This window comes from Heterodontus francisci, chromosome 10, assembly GCF_036365525.1.
Source record: "Heterodontus francisci isolate sHetFra1 chromosome 10, sHetFra1.hap1, whole genome shotgun sequence".
Taxonomy (NCBI): Eukaryota; Metazoa; Chordata; class Chondrichthyes; order Heterodontiformes; family Heterodontidae; genus Heterodontus; species Heterodontus francisci.
In genome coordinates, this window is record NC_090380.1 from 17,870,125 (window position 1) to 17,892,768 (window position 22,644).

Below are 22,644 nucleotides of genomic sequence, written 5' to 3' on the forward strand. Positions count from 1 at the left end.
CCAACCCGCCAACCTGCCTCCAACTGATTTGGCTGACGGTGGTGTCAATACTCATTTTGTTAGAATAAATTTGCCTGTAATTGAGAGTGACATAAGCTACACCAGAATGTTACAGTAATATATTTTGGAGGACATATGAAGGGACAAAAGGCTGCAGTGGGTTAATAGACTGCTTAGTGGGAGAAGGCAGCGAGGCTGCTGCTGGCCAGATATTTTTGCAATGGTTTATGGAACTGTCTCGTGTAAATGCAGTGGTTTTCGAAAGAGGAGCGAAATCCAGAAAACTGGATTCCAGCTCCAGCTCGGCACACAGGTGAAACGTTGACTAGGGTACTTGTTTCAATCAATTGATTTTACTTGCGGATGAAAAATGTGCTCATGCGAAGAGCTGGAGAATTGTATGTATCAATATGTTGAGCTGTGAGTTTCCAATCAATTAAATTGTATTTTGAGAAAGTGCTTTTTCAATTTTGAGAGGGTAGCACAGGTGGTAATGCTTTTGAGGATGAAGTTACTTGATGCAGCTAACACTTGCATGCTTCCTTTTACATTGCTTTACATCCCCTCCAGCTCTGTAAATGAGGCTGCCCTGACCCTGGTGATCTCACTGTGTGGCACTGGTTGCCATGTGGAATGGGTTGTGGATTAGTCCCTGACCTTGGTCCTCCCATTCTTCCAGCTGCACGGAGATTACAGACTCAATATTTTTTCTTAATTTGTCTGTGTGGAAATCAGAACATGAGACCTTGCATCTGAAGATGAATGTGAGATTCCTGCCCCTTTAGTGCTAGTCATAACATTGTTGAACCAACCACATAGTTGCTGTTCTGCCGGGCACAGGTTAAAAGAAGCTATCAGATTTATTCACTTTCGAGTATAATCTCAGCCAGTTGTACTCTTAACAGTTTGTAGTTTGACTATTGCTTACTTACTAGTCCTGGTGATGAATCTTCCTCACTTATAAAATGTGTTTTCTTGTATATCTTTTCTGACGTTTTGGTACAGTAGAACCTTCTAGTTAGACATCTTGGAATCGACAGGTCAGTAACACTGAGCACTGAGATGATGTGCAAAGTAAATCAAAACCATGAGGGAGAATGGAATAGGACATTATGCTGATGGGGTGGGGGGAGGCTCTTGTGGAGCATAAGCACTGGCATGGACTAGTTGGGCCGAATGGCCTGTTTCTGTGCTGTAAATTCTATGCAAAACTCTATTTCCATAAACAGTATGCTTTCAGATACAAGCTGGATACAGTGGGCTGGATTCTACAAGCTCACCACTGATCTTGGCAGCGAGCTTCAAAAATGGTGGTCCACCCATGCGGACTGCACATCGTGGATATTCAGCACGGCGGCTCATTTAAATGGCCGGGGCGGGGACCTTCCCCCCCCCCCCCGCCCCAATGATGTGGCGGGGGTGGACGGTCTGTCCCTGGAAATGGTGTCAGGTAGCACTGCACAGGCGCTGATGCCATTTTTAAAGAGCTTCAAGCCTTACACTGCATTTACAATATTTAAAGAAATGCTGACTTAAAAAAATTAAATAAAGTGATTTCCCCCCCCCCCCCAATAACCATAAAATTCATCACTTGCCCTCTTTTCCCCCCCCCTCCCCAAAACAGTTACCTTGTGCTCCTGACCTTCCCCTCCCCACCCCCAAAATTCATAAACTTGAAACTTTACCCCCTTCCCACGATCCCCTAGACCAATTAAATTATGATACCGCTCCCCCACCCCTGCCCCTGCACAGAGAAACTTACCCGCTCCCCACCAGGGTTCCGCCTCGGATCTCCGGACCAAGATCCGAAGGCGGGAGAGTGCAGCCACCAGGACCAGGTAAGTAATTAATTCGCTAATTTACATTTTTAAAAATATGTTGATTTGGCTCCTGTTGCGTTGTTGGGGGGTGGGGGGGCAGCTGCCAGAAGGTCTCGCCGCTGCCAGCAATATTGGGCCGGCCCTTCCCAGCGTTGAGGCCCATGGCAGGCCTCTGCTGGAGGCATTTTCTACCTCCCCCGCCGGCCAAAGACCCCTGATGTTGTGGGGGGGTTGCTGTAAAATCCAGCCCTGTATCCACCTGTACTACAAAATATAAGCTGCTACTTGGTACTGTAATGTTGTAGACATTGCTTGAAAAATTGCTTCTGCTTTAAACAAGTCTGCCAGGTGTCATGGTAGGAAGCTGCCTTGCTAAACAGAGCAGAAACTGAAATTGGCAGTATAACTACAGTTTACAGTGACCTCTGTTTGGCTTTTGCTACTTGTTCATTGTGGATCCCAGTACAAAAGTCTTGTACTACAACAAGAATTTTGCTGCTCAGTTCAGTACTGAGGGATTGATGCATTGTCTGAATTGCTGTCACTATGCAGCAGTTTCAGCTTTACACTGGGGCTAAATTGAATCCAATGTGAAGGCCTGACCTAAGTTCAGAGTGACGCAGAGTGTGAATCCTTTCTCTTCCAAAGAGTGTTACGCCACTTAACACAGGCTTTCAGGCTGTATTTTAAATGCCATTAAAGATGCTATACAAATGCAAAATGTTGTTGCATTTGTAGTACACACTGGTACTGGGGCGACTGTAGATGCTACAAATTATGGTGGTGCTTGTTCGACATCCACTATTGGGTGAGCAGAAATTTCCTCTATTTCAATATTGGGAAGACCGAAGGCTTTTTTCTCTGTCCCTGCCGCAAACTCCATTCTCTAGATACCAAATCCATCCCATTCACTGGGCCGTTGTCTGAGGCTGAACTGGATTGTTCGCAGTCTCAACATCCTATTTGATCCTGAGTTGAGTTTCCAACCCCATATGCTCTCCATCATCAAGACCGCCTACTTGCACATCCGTTTATATTGCCTATCTGCATCTGGCTCATTCATTCTTTTGTTACCTCTACACTTGACTATTCCAATACTCTCCTGGCTTGACCCCCATTATTCAACCTTCATAAACTTAAGCACATCCAAAACTATGCAGCCCCTATCCTAACTCCCACAATGTCCTATTCACCCATCACCCCTGTGCTCCATGACCTACATTGGCTCTTGATCTGGCAGTGCCTTGACTTTAAAATTCTCATCCTTGTGTTCAGATTCATCTATGGCCTTGCCCTTCCCCAACCGTTGACAGCTTTCTGGGCCCGAAACTCTGGAATTCCCTCCCTAAACCTCTCCGTCCCTCTACCTCTCTCTCTCTCTGCCTTTAAGATGCTCCTTAAAACTTACCTTTTTAACCAAGCTTTTGGCTGCCTGTCCTAATATCTCCTCCTATCACTTGTCAGATTTTGTCTGATGACGCTCCTGTGAAGTGCCCTAGGACGTTTTGCTACATTAAAGGTGCTATATTAAAAAGTTGCGTTGTGTAAATGCATCCTTTTGTAAACTGATGTTTACAGGATGTGGGTGTCATTAGCAATGCTGCAATTCTTCTCCATCCCTAATTGACCTTGAGAAGGTAGTGTTGAGCTGCCTTCCTGAACCACCAGTTCATTTGGTAAAGGTACATTCAAAATACTGTTAGGAGGGAGATCCAGGAATTTTATCCAGAGACAATGATGGAAAGGCAATATATGTTCAAGGCAGGGTGGTGTGTGACTTGCTGTTGCATTTGGAGGGGTTGGTGTTCCCAGGCATCTGCTGCCCTTGCCCTTCTAGGTGACGGAGGTTGTGGGTTTGGGAGGTGCTGCCAATGAAATTTGCAGTCACGGTGTCTGGGTGTTGGATGAAATGCTTGTTTAGGCTATTGGATGAGGTGCTTAATCCTGTATTGTGTCGAGCTTCTTGAATGTTGTTGCAGATGCACCCATCCAAGAAAATTCCATTGCACTCCTAACTTGTGCCTTGGAGGTGGTGGAGAGGCTTTGGGCAGTCATGAGATGAGCTACATGTGGCGGAATAACCAGTCTCTGAGCTGCTATAGTAGCCACAGCATTTGTGCGGCTGGTTCAGTTGAGTTGCTGGCCATTGGAGACCCCCAGAATGTTGAATGGTGATGGTAATGCCATTGACATGGATGTTAGGGGAAAAAAGAAAGACTTGTATTTATATTGCACCTTTCATGACCACCGGATGTCTCAAAGGTCTTTACAGCCAATGAAGTACTTTTGAAGTGTAGTCACTGTTATAATTTAGGACATGATCATTGCTTGGCATTTAGGTGCATGGTGTCCAGGTCTTGCTGCATACAGGTATTATGAATGGAACTGAGCACTAATGAATAATGAACAGCCACGCCTCTGACCTTATGCTGGAGAGAGATCATTGATGAGCAGCTGAAGAAAGTTGGGCTTGGCGCACTCTCTGAGGAACTGCTGCAGCAATGACCTGGGGCTGAGATGTACCGTGGAAGAAGGATATTGTTTATCAGTAATCATTGGGAAATGATATTGTGACAGCGTAGTAGGTGTGCAGAGTGCTCCCGTCCCAGGTATAAGAACAGATTCAAAAAGCACTCTCCCTTAAATCCGCATTTGGGATGTGTGTGTTCTGTCCCTCTTAAAGATTCCAGTGGCTCCTTACAATATGCTCTTTAGCTCACCAGGTAGCACCCAGGAGCAGTGTGTTGAAGGCATTTGAATCATCAGAGTGTGTGAATAATATATCTACATTAACCAGCTGTACTGCAGCTGCTGTCTGTGAATAATATGACTGTATATTAACAGCAAATAGTCCAGCTGCTATGTGTGAATGATATACCTGTACATTAACTGGAAATTTTCCAATTAGTGTCTGTATAATAAGTCGAATCTGTTGCTTGTCAACTGCAGCCTGGAAGTTATCCAAATATTTCTGTAAGCTAGCATGGATATTAGAATGTGTTTCAATAGGGAACATTGTAATGCTACATATGAGTATTAAATTTGTACATATACAAGATTTGAAAATGAGAGCTGCTTGTTGAAAAAAATATACATCATTTCCCTCCTGTTGCCAATTTCTAGGCTCTGTGGGTGAGCAGGTAAACTGTTCCTGTGTCATTGTATCCAGCAGCAGTCTGAAGGGGTGCTCAAGTTAAAGAATTTGTTTTATTAATACGGCCCTCACAGCTCTTCTATGGATTGGTTAACCTCCAAAAACATATTGGAAATGAAACAATTAAAGGGTAGTAATGTCACTTGGGATGTTCTCAACTGAAAATTTGTGACAACTTTTAGAGGTGAGTTGGGTTTACGACGAAGGTTACAGAGTTGCTGAAACAGCAGAAGAAATTAAGACTGTTGTTAGAGAAATCCCCTTTACAGAAAGAAAAGACTTGTATTTACATGGCAACTTCCATGACTGCAGGATGCCCTAAAGCTATTAACTGTCAGTGAAGTACTTTTGACGTCTAGTCACTGTCGTAATGTAGGGAAATGCAGCAGCCAATTCGTGCACAGCAAGGTTTCTCAAACAGTAATGAGATAAATGACCAGGAAATCTGTTTTAGTGATGTTGGTTGGAGGATAAATATTTGCCAGGACGCCTGGAGAACTCCCCTGCTCTTATGTGAATAGTGTCATGAGTTCTTTTTCATCCACCTAAGGTTTAAATTCTCACCTAAAAGATAGCGATTTAGACAATGCAGTGCTTTCTTTCTCAGTGCTAGGGAGTCTAGATCATGTGCTCAAGTCTGTGGAGTAGGATTTGAGCTCATGACCACTTGACCCAGAGACAAGAGTGCTACCACAGTGCCGAGGCTGACACTGCTGTTGGACATATATATTGAATGAAATGAGACAAAGATTGGAAACATTGTATGCATAGTATCAGATTAATAGATTTTTAAAAAATGTTTCAAGTTACAGGGCATCATCTTTTTTAAACCTAGCAAGATTGCTTCTTGGTACAATGTTACATCTCTGCCGCACTTAGATATTGAAATGCAAATATCAGCTGAATTTTAAATTGACACATTTCTGACATTTATTCAAACATAATCTTGGTCTGAATCTGACTGTATTGTGCAAATACAAATTGCAACATTTAGACTGACTCATTCCTGTGTTGAACTTTAATGAACAATGTTTTAAAAGTAACTAAGGAGTTAATTCGGCTCCATTGCACTTGTGCCAGCTCTTCAACTGGAGCTATCTACCTTGATTTCCTTTCCCTATATCCTTTTAAATACTCCTTTTTCAAATATTTATCCAATTCCCCCTTAAATTGTTGTTGCTGCTGTCTCAACAACCTCTTTGGTAAAGCACACCACCTTCTAGTTAATATGCAGTCAGACTTTTTCTAAATCTGTGAGGTGCATTCTCCTCTGTGCTGACCTGTGGATTTGTGCGGTTTTGTGCTGGAAACAGCCACATATTGAACTGGAGTGTTTTTTCCCTCTAGTTCCATAAGGTGAAGGTTTCCACTTTTTGCTAATTGTAGCCAGATCAAAAATGCATGTATAAAGAATGCACTGTAAATAACAAACAAAGGAAACTCTCACCCAGGTGACATTGAGTGAAATGGTTCTCACTGGGGGCGGGTCGGAAGTTTTATCAATGCAGCGTTTTGTTTCACGGTTGCTTTAACAACAGTAAATGTACAATAAAAAAAGGGGAAAAGGATCAGTTTTACTAAATGAAAAGGAAAGTGAATCCAATTTGTGGTTTTTGTACTGAGGTCACTGGTGGCACAATGTTTGGTGGATGCCAATAAAATTTGATGAGGTAGTACAATTTATAATTAACCCAAATTGTTCTGTCTCTTCCTGGCAGTGTAAAGTGAAGGGCTGCAATTTCAGTGCCCATGAGAAGCTGGTTCAGATTCACTGGAGAAATGTAAGTGTTGTACTTAATCTATTGAATTATGTAAAGGATTAAAATGATTTAAATGGTTTAACATGCTAAATTTTGGAATCTTTCAATCTGTTACATTGTTTTGCGAGAGTGAATTGGATATCTAATGAAATGTCGTCTAATCTTTGTTTGCTCCTTTGTTATTTGTAAACAGGCACATGGGCCAGGAGCAAAAAGAATTAAGCTAGATACTCCAGAGGAAATCACCAAGTGGTGTGAGGAGAGAAAGAGGTGAGCTTTTATTTGTATGACTTTGTGCATTTGAAAATAGTCGGAGTTATGGTGCACTTCATCCTGTGCAGTAGGCAAGGCTTTCTTCATGAATAACATCAGTGAAGGAACAGACCTGACAAAAAGTTGTTTGTATAGCGTCAAGTTTGGGTTTTAAGTCTGCTGATAGTGAGAGGTTGGAAAGACTGAGTGAAGTGAGGCGTTCCACAGTTATAGAAAAGAATCTGTTTGAGTAGGAGACTTGAGCTAAATGGGATGTAGGCAGGAAGAGGAATGTGCAAGCAGGATATTTGTAACTCAGAAGGAACAAGAGAGCTAAGTTTGGAGGAGCAGTGAATCCCGAGGACTTGGTGACAACACAGGTTCTTTGCTTACCCATAGCTGTGTACTGGTGGATGCTCATAGAATGATTACAGCACAGAAAGAGGCCATTCAGCCTATCATGTCCATGCCAGCTCTCTGCAAGCGCAACTCACCTAGTCTCACTCACCCATGTTTTCCCCCTTAGCCCTGCAAACTTTTTCTCTTTTAAAGGCCACGATTGAATTTGCCTCCACCACACTCTCAGGCAGCGCATGTTCTAGAGTCTGGCTTATTTGAAATTTTGCAGTAACCTCTGAGTTCTATCTCGGGTCCTACTAGGCTGCCTGGCTCGACCAAAGGTCAGGGAGGAAAACCACAGCCTCGTGATGCAGTGTAATGTGACAGTCAGATCTTCCATTAAATCCTGACTCTTTAAAAATTTCAATCTGCAAAAGAAATAAAGGTCTTGTGTTTGTAAAATGCCTGATCATGTCTCCAGCTCACAACTTAGTACTTACATTGCACTAAAGGCCAGTGCCCAGTTTATAATTATTTTGGTTCTGTTACAGCTTGTATTTTTACAGTACCTTATTGCATCCTCAAGCCATCCCAATGTGCTTCAACCACAATAAGGTGATTTTGAAGTTGTTAGTCAATTTGTGCATGTCAAAATCCCACAAGTAGAAAATAAATACCGGGTAATCTGTTTTCGTGGTGTTGGTTGAAGAAGGAATGTTAGCCAGGCCACCTGGAGAACTCCCTTCTCCTCCTTTGAATAGTCCCATAGAATCTTTAATGTCCGGTGGAATCGGCAGGGAGGGTATCAGTTTAGCATCATCTGCCAAAGGTAGCATCCCTTACCATATAGCACTATATCAGTATCGTACTGCAGTATCAGCAAAGCTTAACATAACTTGAAGCGGTGCTTGAAACCTGACCACCTGGCTCCGAGACAAGAGTGCTACCAACTGAGCCACTTCTGAAAGTCTGCATTGTTTTTGCATTTTGTGCTTTGGAAGTGTGTGTGCCCTCAATTCATGCTGAAGTGTCTGTTTTGGCTTTAATTGGTTTTGATATTACACTTGAGCAGCACTTGAGGGAGCTTGCAGATTACCGATAAACTGCAGATCTCTGTTTAAAAAGCAGTTCAATTTTGGAGGACATAGCAAAAAGCAATGTGCATGGAACTATGTCTTTGTGTTCCTCGCTGAAACCTTGAGTATTTCCAGCAGTTTCTGTTTTTATTTATTATAGCAAAGTATCACAGACCTGTTTCCAGTTTGTTTCTTGTCTTTGCTTGTTAAAGCTACCACTCTGGAAAGCTACTGTCATGTGCCTGAGCTAATTGCTTCCCTGAAAATTATCTGTAACTGGAAGTCATCAATTAATTTACATGCTTGGAAGGGAATGGTACTTGTCAAATTGTCTGAATTCTTCCATCAATGTAATTCCTGATGACAACCCATCTTGTTGTGAAGTGTTTTGTTCTGTTACTTCCTATTGAAAAATAACATCATACCACAAACTATGTGAAAACTCTAAAGGATAAATTTTGTCAGGTGGATCGGTATGTGTAAAATTCTCCAGGAAACTCTCCAATGATCTTGCGTCAAACATGAACCTGGTAGGAGACCAGGCCATGTATGACTGCAAGCTTTATGTTTTGTGGTAGAGAGTATGCTTCTTACAGGCTGGAAGTGGGGGAAATAGAAGAATTCTTTTCACAGAGAGAATAATTAGAATGTGGGATGCTTTACCACAAGAGGCAAGAAACCAAACTGCGTAATAAAAGGAAATTGGGTAAGTATTTGAAATGTAAAAATATGAAAGGAGGGGCAGGGAAATGAAATTAGACTTGACAACTACAATTGAACGAGTGCTAGTACAGGCACGATGGACTGAATAACCACGCCATGCTGCAACTCTAATTCTAGTACAGTGGAATCAGTTTCAAACTCTCGCTTTCTGAATTGTGCCAAATGCTGTTTCGTGTTTCTTCACATGAACTTGGATAGTTCGCCCAGCTGCCAGACTATTTACACCCAGTGTACTTCTGGTGCAAAGAGTTTTGCCCTGTGCTACATGTGGCTCCAAAAGTTGTTGAATCCATGCATTTATTTTGGCATTCGGAGGCTTGATTCATTCCGAAATGTAATGTCTTTATTTCCGAATGATTCAGATTATATATGTGCACTGGCATAATCCAGGCCCACCTCAGTAGTAGGTCTCATGCTCTGTATACATGTAATATTCCCCTATCTTTGCCAATTCCTCAATCACCTCTTTTAAGTTATACCACTAGCTCTAGTATCTTGCCCCAAACATTATTCTTCATATATCAGTCTAAGTGCTGCAAGTCAACAGGCTATTTGGCAATGGAGGAGGTATTACTGCGAAGAATGAACCTGTTCTCATTTAATATTTATGTGCACAGCTTCTAGCCAGAGTCACTATCATGATCGGGAGAGGGAAGCCCTTCCTGATTTCCTTCCCGCTTCCAACCTGGTGACTTTGAAATCAATTGTAGTGCTAGCTTGCGGATCAATTAACCCCCTGTAGGTCAGGAATTGGACCATTGACTGTTATGATCTTTACTGGTCATTGTTAATGAATAGCCCCACCAAACCATCAAGGATGTCCTCCCATGATGTCAAATTATTTAAAGAAGTACTGTTCATATGAGTGGCACTTTCAAGCTTTAACTGACCTCCCTCAAATATTCATTATTAGATAATAAAGTAATAATTGTTGTGTATGTTGCATTGTTGTACAAATTGAGCCTTTACTGTAATTGGAAAATGGGATCCCTTTGTCTTTGGTTCTTAGTCTGATCCACGTGGCCCTTTCAAGAGGTACTGTATGTGCCTTTTCAGAAAGGCGAGCAGAAAAAGACTTGTTTAAGAAAGGGCTACTGACATTTTTTAAAACCACAGTTCTGCGCTGTGGCTTGTTGCAATCTGTGCCCTGGTCCACTGTGCACTCGACTAGTTTCCTCTACAGTGTATGATTTGGTTTTGAACCCATTATACAAAGCTGCTTTTAGTCTCTCAGGCTGATTTACGATGCCCATGAGCTGCTATGTAAGTAGTTATACTTTAGTAGGCGTAAACTGCGAGAGTGGGATTGGAGTAATCCATCTACCCTGTAAGCCTATGTAGAATGTCCAGTTTGAGTTTGGGGAGACACCCAACTAAAGAAGTGTTGCAGAGAAGAATGCAAAGTAGGCACCCCACCACCACCACCAACCCCCCCCCCCGCCCCTCCCCACCCCCCCCCCCCAACCCCACCAAACTAAGAGTCAAATCAACAGGCAGTGCTGGAGGGAGAAAATTGCATTTTTCTTCTAAAAGGTGAATTGGCTAGGTTGAATGGGTTCTATCATTTGTACCTAACTTTGTGAAAAGGCCAGTGTGGTTTGCGAGGGACAAGTTTCCAGCAGCTGGCAGTCAAAAGGTACAAGTCAGTAAATTTAAAGGTGTATCTCAGAATCTTCCTTAATTCTGATCCTGAGACATCGCAACCTGTCCTTTACATTTACAGAAGCTGATTGATCTGTTGTGCATTTCCAGCACTATTTTATTCCATAGCTACTGTTAAATAGGTGAGATATGAAAATCTTGATTTTCAATAGTCCTCTTGATAAAAAGACTTGCATTTAGATAGCACCTGCGATAACCTCACGATACCCCAAAGCAATTCACAACCAATTAAGTACCTTTTGAATTGTAATCAAAAGTGGCTGCCAGTTTGCACGCACCAAGGTCCCACAAAAAGCAATGCAATAATGACCAGATAGTCTGTTTTTAGATGTAGGTTGAGGGATAAATATCGGCCAGGACACCGAGGAGACCTCCCCTGCTTTTCTTCAAAATAGTGCCATGGGATCTTTAACATCCATGCGAGAGAGCACACAGGGCCTCGGTTTAACATCGTAACCAAAAGACACTGCTTCTGACAATACAACACTGCTTCTGACAATACAACACTCCTCCTTTACTGTACTGGAAATGTCACTCTGGACTTGGTGCTCAAGTCTCTGGAATGGGACTTGAACCAACAACCATTAGACTCAGATGAAGGTGACCAACTGATCCACAGGTACAACATCTGCATGGATTGCATTCATTTCAGATCAGCATGACCTTGACTGATGATCTCCCAGGATTTCAGCTGAAGGTTTCTTAGTTCAGGTGTCTGTCTGTATCGAGTTGATGTAGATAGTGGGCATTTCAACTGGGGAAATAGACGTGGTGTGTTATGCTAGTCTGGTGCAGTTCCAGCTTCGTGATTAGGACATCTCAGAAATAAAATGGAATAGCTTCTTAAATTTTGGCACTAGCTGTACTTGAATGTTTAGTTCATATCAACTGCGATGTGATTGTGGAGCTGCAGTGAAACAAGTTGAAAGGCTGAAATTCTAGATGTATTTAAATGGATTGTTGAAGGGCAAGCATTGTTTTATTTTTATCATTCAGGAACTTTCCAACTTTGGAAAATGTAGCAAGAAAGAGGAAAATGGGTCAAGAGAAAGAAGAACGAGGAGAGGTGCTGCATACACAACAATTTGGGTAAGTGTCCATTCTGTGCTTTTTCTCCTTCCTCAGTGTCTCTCTGTGCATGGAAAATCCTTGGGGTTCGCACAAATAGCTGTTAATGTTTGAGCCTTGGTGGTGAGTGTGACCAGGCTGTTGGACCAAGGCAGCCATCACAATGTGCCTGAATTGTCTGATTTGATGCCAATGCACTAACTTTGGAGTGATCAGGAGCATGACCCTTGGCTGTTGGGTTTTTACCCCACTCCATAACTTTAAGACTTAATTACGGAACCTCAGTTGCTATATTCTATGCAATTTTTCCAAAGTACAAGTAGAATTACATTAGAATTTTGTAGTTACATTTCTAGTGCACATAATGTCAAGACCCATCTAGTGTTCCATTGTACTTGAGTTTATAGATGCTAGTGGCTGTTGTATTATATCCTATGTAGTACTGCAGTGAAACAGCTCATGTTTGTCCATTGCTGCAACCCCACTGTTCTGGTTAAAATCAGTTACTGAGGCCCATCGGATAACTTCATTCGATAATCCAATTAAAAAGTGCCAGTCACAGTATTACACAGACGAACTTATTTTAAGTAAATCAGTGTATATTTTAGTATCAATTTTAATTCATTCTCGGGATGTGGTTGTCGCTGGCAAGGCTGGCGTTTTGTTGTCCATCCCTAGTTGCCCTTGGGATGGTGGTGATGAGCCACTGCCTTGAACCGTTGCAGTCTATATGGTGAAGAGGCTCCCACAGTGATGTTAGGGAGAGAATTCCAGGATTTTGGCCAGTGATGATTAAGGAATGGCAATATATGTCCAGTGATGGCATGTAACGTGAAGGTGCTGTTTGTATTAGTAATATTGTATTTGGCAGATAGGAGATCATTCCAAGAGGGTTGGGGGAGGACTTTATTTTTTCTAAATGCATGCTGTGCAGCTAGGGTGGAGTTCTCTTGCAGGTATTTCTTGGTATCTATATGCTAAAAAAGCATTTTTACAAGTGATGTGTAAGTACAGTTTTTTATTTCTTGAGTGAGCCTTTTGATTGCAATAAAATGTCATGAGAAGTTCCATTTTTTTCCCTTTCATCCCCACATATAAAACCACAGTGATTTAAATGTGTTGGCATTATTTGGCAAGCTAGCCCTATCCTATATTCCCAGCTGTAGACTCGTGTGGTTTTTTTGATGTTGAATTATGGATTACAGGGCAGTGATAGGTCATTCTTAGTAACCCTTTCTTTCCAGTAAAATGAAGGGAAAATGGAAGAGCCCTCATATCAGAGGAAATTCCTGCAGAAAGTTTAAAAAAGAATATGGAGGTCACTTCGATGGAACGTTGAATGGTGCACAAGAAGAACAAAATGCAAGCACGCAGCCTGGTCCCACACAGCCCAATGGGGCATGCAGTAAACTACCAGAAAACAAGGAGCAAAACCAAGCTTGTGGAAAAGATATAGACCCTCTCAGCATACTGGCACAAAGTGATGCAGGTATGAGTTTGAAACTTCTGAATGTCTTTATCTACTATTATTGTAAGACACTTTCAGGATGAAACACAAGAAAAAAAAATAATTGTATTTATATAGTGCCTAACACAACCCTCACGACATTCCGAAATGGTTAACATTTTTGAATTGTGCTTGCTATAAGGGACACTCCAGCTAATTTAAGCACAGCAAACTCACACAAATGACAGAGATAAATAACATTGGTTGAGGGATAAATATTGGCCAGGACACTGGGAGAATGCCCATGCTGCTCTTCAAATGGTATCATTTGAAGATCTTCGGATATGTGCTCTTTTTCTGACCTGCCTAATTTTAGCAGCTGCATCTTGTCCAATTAGAATACGTTAATTTCAAAGCTAGTAATTAAATTATCCATATGTAACATGCTTTGTGCATCAGTCACCTCACTGTCCGTGTTTGCCTCAGTGCCTCAACAAAGTCATCAGCTACAAGGCACCCAGCTGGTTCTCACTCGATTTTTTTTTTTATTTCAATACTGTCATTCAGTTGGACTTGGGTTCAAATCACAGCCTCGACTGACATTCAGCCATTGCTCACCCCTCTGGCTGGCTGTCAGGATGCTGGACTAAACTTCTTTCTACTGTGGGAAAGAGAGAAAAGCCAGCAAGGAACTTCTCTTCTGCTCTGTGCAGTGACATTAATGGAACTATGGAGAAGTGCATGGCCTGGTCTGTCCTCAGTTGCTATCAGAATACAGATTTAATGGAGAGCAAATATGTGAATTTTGCCAGGAGGCGAAAGGTGGTTTTTAAAAAAAGAGCTCTGCACAATGTAGGTCCGTAAGGATAGGGGTGATGGATGAGGTATGGGATAGGGTACGGCAGCAGAATATTGGAAGAGCTGAAGTTTACAGACTGTGAAGGATGGTAAGCTGCTCAGGAGAGGATTGCAATAGTTTGGAGGTTGAAGGTGACAACAGCATTGTTCATCTGCCAGCCAACAGCAGCACGACAGATTGTCTGGGTATTCATCTCACTTGCTGTTTGTGGGACCTCACTGTTTGCAAATTGGCTGTTGTGTTTGCTGCCATAATGACATTAATCCTTTTGTTTCAAAAGTGAAGCAGTTTGGGATATCCTGAGGGCATGAATTTAAAGTGGTTCTCTAGTGTAACGGCATATAACGCTGCCCAACACCATATTTGGTGTTTTATATTAACCGAGAGTTTGTACAGGAATGAGATTTTACATTTAAAATAAAAATACTCCGCTGTCAGCCCTGACAAAGGAACCAGTGGCAAGATGTGATCTGAATGGAATGTCAGCTGGTGGCTGAGGAGTCCAGGATGTTTGCCAGTGTTTCTGCATTTTCATCAGGCCTCCTACAGAGAAGCCTTGGCATCCCAACTGTGAATGAGTTTGCAGTTTAGCCTTTTTTGTTTTTTTTTTCTGCAGGGAATTGTCATTCCTTTTGTACTTCTAGCTGAGAATTCCTTCCCGTTGAACACTTTATACGTGACGGGAATTTTAAAAAAAATATAAATGTTAGAAATATGTCATCAGATCACTCAAGCACCTGTGGGGATTAGTGATTCAGGTGGTGTAACCTTTATCAGAACTCTAATGATGAGTACAACACCTGAAACATGAACCTGTATTTTCTGTTCGCAGATGCTGACTGACATGCAACATAGAACATTGCAGCACAGTACAGGCCCTTCGGCCCTCGATGTTGCGCCGACCTGTGAAACCATCTGACCTACACTATTCCATTTTCATCCATATGTCTATCCAATGACCACTTAAATGCCCTTAAAGTTGGCGAGTCTACTACTGTTGCAGGCAGGGCGTTCCACGCCCCTACTACTCTCTGTGTAAAGAAACTACCTCTGACATCTGTCCTATATCTATCACCCCTCAACTTAAAGCTATGTCCCCTCGTGTTTGCCATCACCATCCGAGGAAAAAGGCTCTCACTATCCACCCTGTCCAACCCTCTGATTATCTTATATGTCTCTATTAAGTCACCTCTTCTCCTCCTTCTCTCTAACGAAAACAACCTCAAGTCCCTCAGCCTTTCCTCGTAAGACCTTCCCTCCATACCAGGCAACATCCTAGTAAATCTCCTCTGCACCTTTTCCAAAGCTTCCACATCCTTCCTATAATGCGGTGACCAGAACTGCACGCAATACTCCAGGTGCGGCTGCACCAGAGTTCTGTACAGCTGCAGCATGACCTCGTGGCTCCGAAACTCGATCCCCCTACTAATAAAAGCTAACACACCATATGCCGCCTTAACAGCCCTATTAACCTGGGTGGCAACTTTCAGGGATTTATGTACCTGGACGCCAAGATCTCTCTGCTCATCTACACTACCAAGAATCTTCCCATTAGCCCAGTATTCTGCAATCCTGTTACTCCTTCCGAAGTGAATCACCTCACACTTTTCCGCATTAAACTCCATTTGCCATCTCTCAGCCCAGCTCTGCAGCCTATCTATGTCCCACTGTAACCTACAACATCCTTCGGCACTATCCACAACTCCACCGACCTTCGTGTCATCCGCAAATTTACTAACCCACCCTTCTACGCCCTCATCCAGGTCATTTATAAAAATGACAAACAGCAGTGGCCCCAAAACAGATCCTTGTGGTACACCACTAGAAACTATACTCCAGGATGAACATTTACCATCAACCACCACCCTCTGTCTTCTTTCAGCTAGCCAATTTCTGATCCAAAGCACTAAATCACCTTCAATCCCATACTTCTGTATTTTCTGCAATAGCCTACCGTGGGGAACTTTATCAAACGCCTTACTGAAATCCATATAGACCACATCCACGGCTTTACCCTCATCCAGGGTATTTCCAGTGTCTGCAATTTGTTTTTTTGTGTTGCTGCTGAGGGGGTTGAGTCTCATGTGGCATAGGCCAGTTGTTCCTGTGCTGTGATTTCTATGCAATTCTACATGGAACCTAGTTTTTCCTCTTTTTAAGCTAATTCATTGTCATTTTTTTCACTGACTGATGTCTGTTGGGTCAGATGGCATTCCTGCAAACCATTATTTTTCACTAAATTGCTCAAACCTTCTGATTAATTATTAATTATTAATAGGTTTTATGTTGAAAACAATGGCTCGTGTGCAATTATGCAGTCCTGGAAAATTCATTCTCTCGCCATCTTCTCTTAAAGATGTTGACTTGTTTGGGCCCTAGTTCCCCTGGTGCCAGGAGCCTTTTGTTACCTTGCTCGAATGCCCATTCCAAACTTGTACCCCTAGACAGTGAGTGGAGGGTGGGGGAGGCAGGATTGTAGATGGGTTGGGTCCTGTCGCCTCCCATTGTGTTTGCACTTTAGTGCAGATGGGACTAGATAAAGACAACCCTGACCATTCTTTGGGAGTCCCAGGGATGCTGAGGTCAGTTGTGGAACCTCCACTGGGATACTGCCCAAGATGATTGAACTCACAATGGACCAGCATTCAAAGATGGAATTTGCTGGCCATTCACCAAGTCAGCAGTATTGTTGGAGCTTAAAATATGATGTGATTCAGCTCTCTGGCTGGAGGAACCATGACAGTCCAGGCAATCTGTCCGGTCCCAGTGGCCAAAACCCAACACCGTTTTCAAATCATCTCTGCTAAGCATTTATTGTAGGGAGTGTGTGTGGAAAAGGGAACGTATCAAACCACCAAGGAAGGGTCTTAGAGTTGAATCATGTTGTGAGGAATTATTTTTGAAAGAGTTCTTTGCCAGATTGACTGACTGGAATAATTATGTACAGTCCAATGGCTGCCAGCTTGCACAATCCCCTGTTGGGGGAACTGTCTATCTAGTATTGGATTTTAACTGAAATGTGAAAGTGATGAAAGGTTGTGTTTGGCTTGCAGAGTCTGACAAGGACGAGGGCCGAGCTGATGCTGAACATGCAGAAATCATCGTTGCACCAAAGCAGATAACATCAGGGCTGAGCTCACTGATGACCAATTACAGCAGCTCATCAGACAGTGAGAACGACCAGGGGCCAGAGGGTAAATATTTTCCTTTTGAGGAAAATTCCAGCTATTAATTTTTTAAGATCTATCATCACATTAAATTAATTGTAAGATTTAAGTGTAGATGGAACAATGTAGGTTTCATTTTTTTTTTAACAACCTAACTCCATAATCATAGTGCCAGACTAGATTAACACAGTGTTCTTTCACCTCTATGACCTGGCTCTGGATCTAGCCCTGGCTGATGAAAACCTGGTGGTTATATATGGAAGTTATTATTCTTGCTCTTGCCTAGAACTATTACTTTAGTTCTTTGCTTTTGATAAACCGCAAGCTTCATATGGGCAGCTCTTGGCTGAGGACATTTCCCTCTAAACATGGGATTCAAGTTCTGGCTTTTGTGAGGTATTAAATGGTGTCAAATTGTTACAATGAAGCTATATCTGCTTCTGTAGAATTGCCTGCAGCTGCCTCATGTTATTTGATTCTTGTCTGAAACTAAGCTCCTTGCTGGATAGTCGTTGAGGTTCCACAGTACATATGTCGTCATGATCAGTTTAAATACAGAAAAGACCTCACTGAAGGTTGATTGAGGCCTGGTGGATAGAGAAATATGGTACATTGGTGCCAAAGTTGGTTTAACTAAAGACTGCATTGGATACTTGAATCCTTCTGGGTTTGAGTACAGCAATTGTCAAGCTGTGGCCTTTGTGTTACGACCTCAGTTGAAACTGTTAACTTTAAAACCAGGGATGTGAACTCCCCAGACCAATCTAAAGAAGTACACAACACAATTTCATGTTTTCAAACTTTTACTATAGCTATTAAACAGTACTTTGTAAGTAGCAAATATACTAAATTACAGAGAAAGGTTTTTCCCCTTAACTTATTGAAGCACTTGAAAACCCTACACCACATTTATACGTTACACAGTGACCTCATCGAAGTGATATCCTTGCAGTTAAAAGTCCCAGACGCCTCCCCTGTTGCAATGGGTTGAATCTCCCAGTGTCCTTAACAAAGCCAATGTCATAGTCATAGAGAGATACTGCACTGAAACAGGCCCTTCGGCCCACCGAGTCTGTGCCGACCAACAACCACCTATTTATACTAATCCTACATTAATCCCATATTCCCTTTCACATCCTCGCCATTCTCCTACCACCTTCCTACACTAGGGGCAATTTACAATGGCCAATTTACTTATCAACCTGCAAGTCTTTGGCTGTGGGAGGAAGCTGGAGCACCCGACAGAAACCCACGTTTCCCACGTGTCCTCTTTGCTCATTTCCTCCGAGCACTTTCGACCTGGACTTCTGTGAATAAGGCAATCTCTGGTGACTCCATTGGTCTTTTTTCCTCCGCAAATCTCGAGCCTTTGAGCTGGTTTCAAATCTTAGCAGCTTTTCGCTGTATCGGTGTTCGGAGCGCAGTTGTTTTCTCTGTCTTTTCTGAGGCTGCCACTGCTGGTCCTCGTCTCTTCCTTTCTTCCTTACAGCCTGTCCGAATTAGGAAATCCTGTTGGGTTTATCCAGAATCAAAAGTCAATAGTCATTTGCCTTTTACAGTATGCAGAGTCCACAAGTCTGGCCACAGCGAAACCACCTGGGCCTTTCTTTGTTTCCAGGTGTTAGCAATTGCAACTTGAATTTTCACGTGAGAGTCTCTGATTCCCTGTTTACAAGCTGAGTGTCTGGGAGAGCGAACCCCTTGTCCGTCAGGTGTTTCAACCTTGTATAATAAAACAGAAAATGCCGGAAATACTCAGTGGGTCTGGCAGCATTTGTGGAGAGAGAAACAGAGTTAACGTTTCTAGCTGGTGAGTCAAGAACCAGGGACATAGTCTTTGAGTAAGGGGTCGGTAGGCAATTTAAGACTGAGATGAGGAGGAATTTCTTCACTCAGAGGGTGGTGAATCTTTGGAATTCTCTACCACAGAGGACTGCGGAAGCTCAATCATTGAACATGTTCAAGACGGAAATCGTTAGATATCTGGATACTAATGACATCAAGGGATTTGGGGATAGTGAGGGAAACTAGCATTGAGGTAGATGATCAGCCATGATCTAATTGAATGGCGGAGTAGGCGACGGGCTGAATGGCCTACTTCTATGTTCCTGGGTGGTTGACCTTTCATCAGAACTGTTATGATGAAAGGTCATCGACCTGAAACATTAACTCTGTTTCTCCTTCCACAGATGCAGCCAGGCCTGCTGAGTATTTCCAGCACTTTGTTTTTATTTCAGATTTCCAGCATCCACAGTATTTTGCTTTTATTTTAGAGTTACAACCTTGCACTCTGCTTTCCAAAAGGATTTTTGATCTGGGTTCCTTGTTTGCATGGTAACTAAGACCACTGGCTTGTTTCTGGGCAGATGTGGCCTGAGGTGGCATGTCTGTTCCAGTTCCATTTTATAAAACATAATCATACTACTAAGTCCAGTGTTCATAACACTTGTTATTCTCAGCTTCTCAGTATTGAGAGTATTCAGATTTACTCAATCTAAGATGCCAATAAAATTGATGCTGTTCTTTATACGGTCAAAATGCAACTTGGAGTGTAATGAGATAAGAATTTGTTAGACCTACAGTTATTATCCAGTTTGTTGGCATTCTTATTAATGGTACCGTAGTAATTCTTCCATTGGAGCAGTGAAATATCTACATTTGCAATATTTCTGTTAGAAATCCCCCTCCAGACTGCTGTCAAAGCTCTAGAAGAAAACAGAGTGTTACTGGGATCTGCACCAAGAAGTTCAAATGAGCAGGAAATTAAAGGATGTTCAAGCAGTATTGTGGACTCAGAATCACACAGCCAATTCAGACCCAGGGGTCAAAGAAAAGGCAGAGGAAGAGGTCGTGGCACACAAGCAAGGAGATCTTTCCAGCAGCTATCAAAACGTCGGCCAACCCTGCTTGAAATGGTGAGAGCCTTGTTTTGTATTTATACCGTACTGCTTTGTGTTATGTTTCATATACCTTGTATGTTCTCCATTGTATAAAGGCATTCAGAGTAATTCACGACTAAAATAGTAAAACAGCATATAAATTATGTATAAATATGCTGTAAAAGTACTGTCATGTAATTTGTTGTTGCAGAATTTTTCCATTCCCCTTTTCTCTCCCTCTGGTATGGCTGACTTTTCTCCCCACCTCCAACCCAGAGGCCAGTTGTGTAGCCTTTACTGCCGCCTTTACTGAGGTCAACTAGCTCGCTACAGACTGGGATCAAAGTTCTTGATCTGTTATTTCAGTACCGTCCCTTGAGCTGTTGGTTTATTACTAGCCTTTAAACAACCTTGAGGAAGTCCCTTTTTATTAGCTGTTTAAGGGTGGCCAGTAAGCTAGAAAGAACATTGGTTGCAGGAGGCCCGATGATGCATGCAAGAGATTTCCAGTCGGAATCCTCTAATTGAGGAAAGGTTAAACGGCTTGCTGCTGAGTTGGTACTCATACTAATGAAGAGTGTGTTCAGATACGTGTACCAATCTGCTCTCCTAAAACTGTTCCATGTCTTTGGCCATCACTGAGTGGCTTTACCTGTGGACGTGGAGAGTTTGGGACATTATTTCTTCCTGGAGGCTTGTATTCAAAAATATGAACGTATTTATTTAATTTGGACCATGTCTGAGAGTGAAGTATTGGATGAGGCTGGGAAGGGGAGATTAATAGAGATGCACATTTAGAAATGTTTTTTGAAACCGACGTCTATAATGTTGGCTAGAGCATTTGGAGCTAATCTTATTGCCTAGAAAACATTTCATACTTTTTGAAACCTTCAAAACAAGATTTCTTATGGGACTGGATGGTACAATGGGTTAAAATGTATTTCATTCCTCTATAGGGATTGGTTCTGCATCCACCTGAGACTGATAGATGAGTGTCATGATCCCAAGTCAAATGAGCTATGGCAACCTCAACCCAGTGGGTATAAGTCTACAGTACAAAGCTGTCTATAATTTGGCAGTTACCTACAATTTATCAACTTACTCAGACAGCAACAAGAATAGCTAGCTGGAAAAATTGACACTAGTGCAGTATGAAGTTAGCTTCATATGTTGTGGGGGCAGAAATGAGTGAGCTTTACTTTGCATCCTGCTTTGCTTCACAATGATTGATGATGGGTGCCAAAAGTGGTGATGTGTTCTCTTCTCCAATAATATCTTTCACAATGATCAGTCATCCTTAAATGTTAAAATGGGGGAAGAAACAAAATTCCCTAAAACAACACACATTGGCGTGTCAGCAAGCAGTTAGAGAGAAGTACCATAGGCCAGAAGACTTTAGCAAATTGAAGATTTATCACTTTTCTGACCTTTTATCAGGTTTGAATTTTACAATGGGATCTTTCTGGTGAAGTGCCTCCTGATACAACCCCTCCTAATATAGTGCTACCATTTTTTGCAATCTTTTCTGTTTCCTGTGTTGCAGTTGCTGGCCCGTGACATACGCCACGAAAGGAATGTAATCTTGCAGTGTGTTCGGTACATCATAGAAAACAAGTTTTGGGGCCTGGAACCAAAGATAAACGGGATGACCGTGAGCCCCATCTTGCCAACGACTTCATGTGCAGGGGCAGCGTGTGCCCACAAAACTACAGAATGTAACGAAACGCACAGACTCGAGACACACGACCACAAACTCAAGGTGCACGCTGATGAGAACCCTAAAACTGAAGGGATTGGCAAAGACCCCATGATATCCCCAGAAAATACAAAATCGGCATCTGCAACACGGGTGCCTCAGGCAGCATTGGTTACATTGTCTGTTGTGGATGATGAAATTTGGGAGATACCAGAAACTGTGTGCGAAGAAAGATGATTGAGCAGAACACGGACGCTTTACTCGGGGATGGGAAGAAGACTCTTGACAGAGACCTGATGAATTTGTACAGCTCTGTGTAGACTTGCTTTGTTTCCTTTGATATTTTAAAGGAATGAGAGAGATTTACTTCTAATAAATAAAACTGGTTAGATTTTTGCTACCAAAAGATTTCAGGACTTTCAAACTGTTATTTGCCACGTCTTAAATTATACGGCATGTTTTATAGAAGTAAGGAGTTGCCATTTGCTTGCCAGACATAAATTTATATTTTGACCTGGATCCCACACTTCTTACATTAATTGCTCATTTTGTGACCGTTTAAAACTCACCATAAACACTTTTTAGTGTCAAAATGATCCTGATCCCCTCTATTCCTGTGAGCTGTTCTACAGAATGATGTCCTGAGGAGAGTAGCTTTCCCCCCCCCCCCCCCTCACCCTGCCCCCACAAAGTGATTAGTCTATTAAGAGTTGTGGGGTGGTTGAGGGAGCACTGTTAGAAT

The 22,644-nt window shown here is 42.3% G+C and overlaps 1 protein-coding gene across 2 annotated transcripts in view; it reads left to right on the top strand.

The window, feature by feature from the left end:
• nufip1 (nuclear FMR1 interacting protein 1) overlaps positions 1-22,308 on the top strand; it is a 36,381-nt gene extending 14,073 nt beyond the window's left edge. For both annotated transcript variants that reach the window (XM_068040188.1, XM_068040189.1), the window contains exons 4-10: positions 6,693-6,755; positions 6,928-7,004; positions 11,783-11,875; positions 13,099-13,343; positions 17,214-17,354; positions 20,004-20,242; positions 21,750-22,308. In XM_068040188.1, coding sequence (XP_067896289.1) covers positions 6,693-6,755; positions 6,928-7,004; positions 11,783-11,875; positions 13,099-13,343; positions 17,214-17,354; positions 20,004-20,242; positions 21,750-22,139 — 1,248 coding nt within the window. In that variant the 3' untranslated portion in view covers positions 22,140-22,308. The remainder of the gene's footprint in view (positions 1-6,692; positions 6,756-6,927; positions 7,005-11,782; positions 11,876-13,098; positions 13,344-17,213; positions 17,355-20,003; positions 20,243-21,749) is intronic.
• Positions 22,309-22,644: the final 336 nt, after the last annotated feature.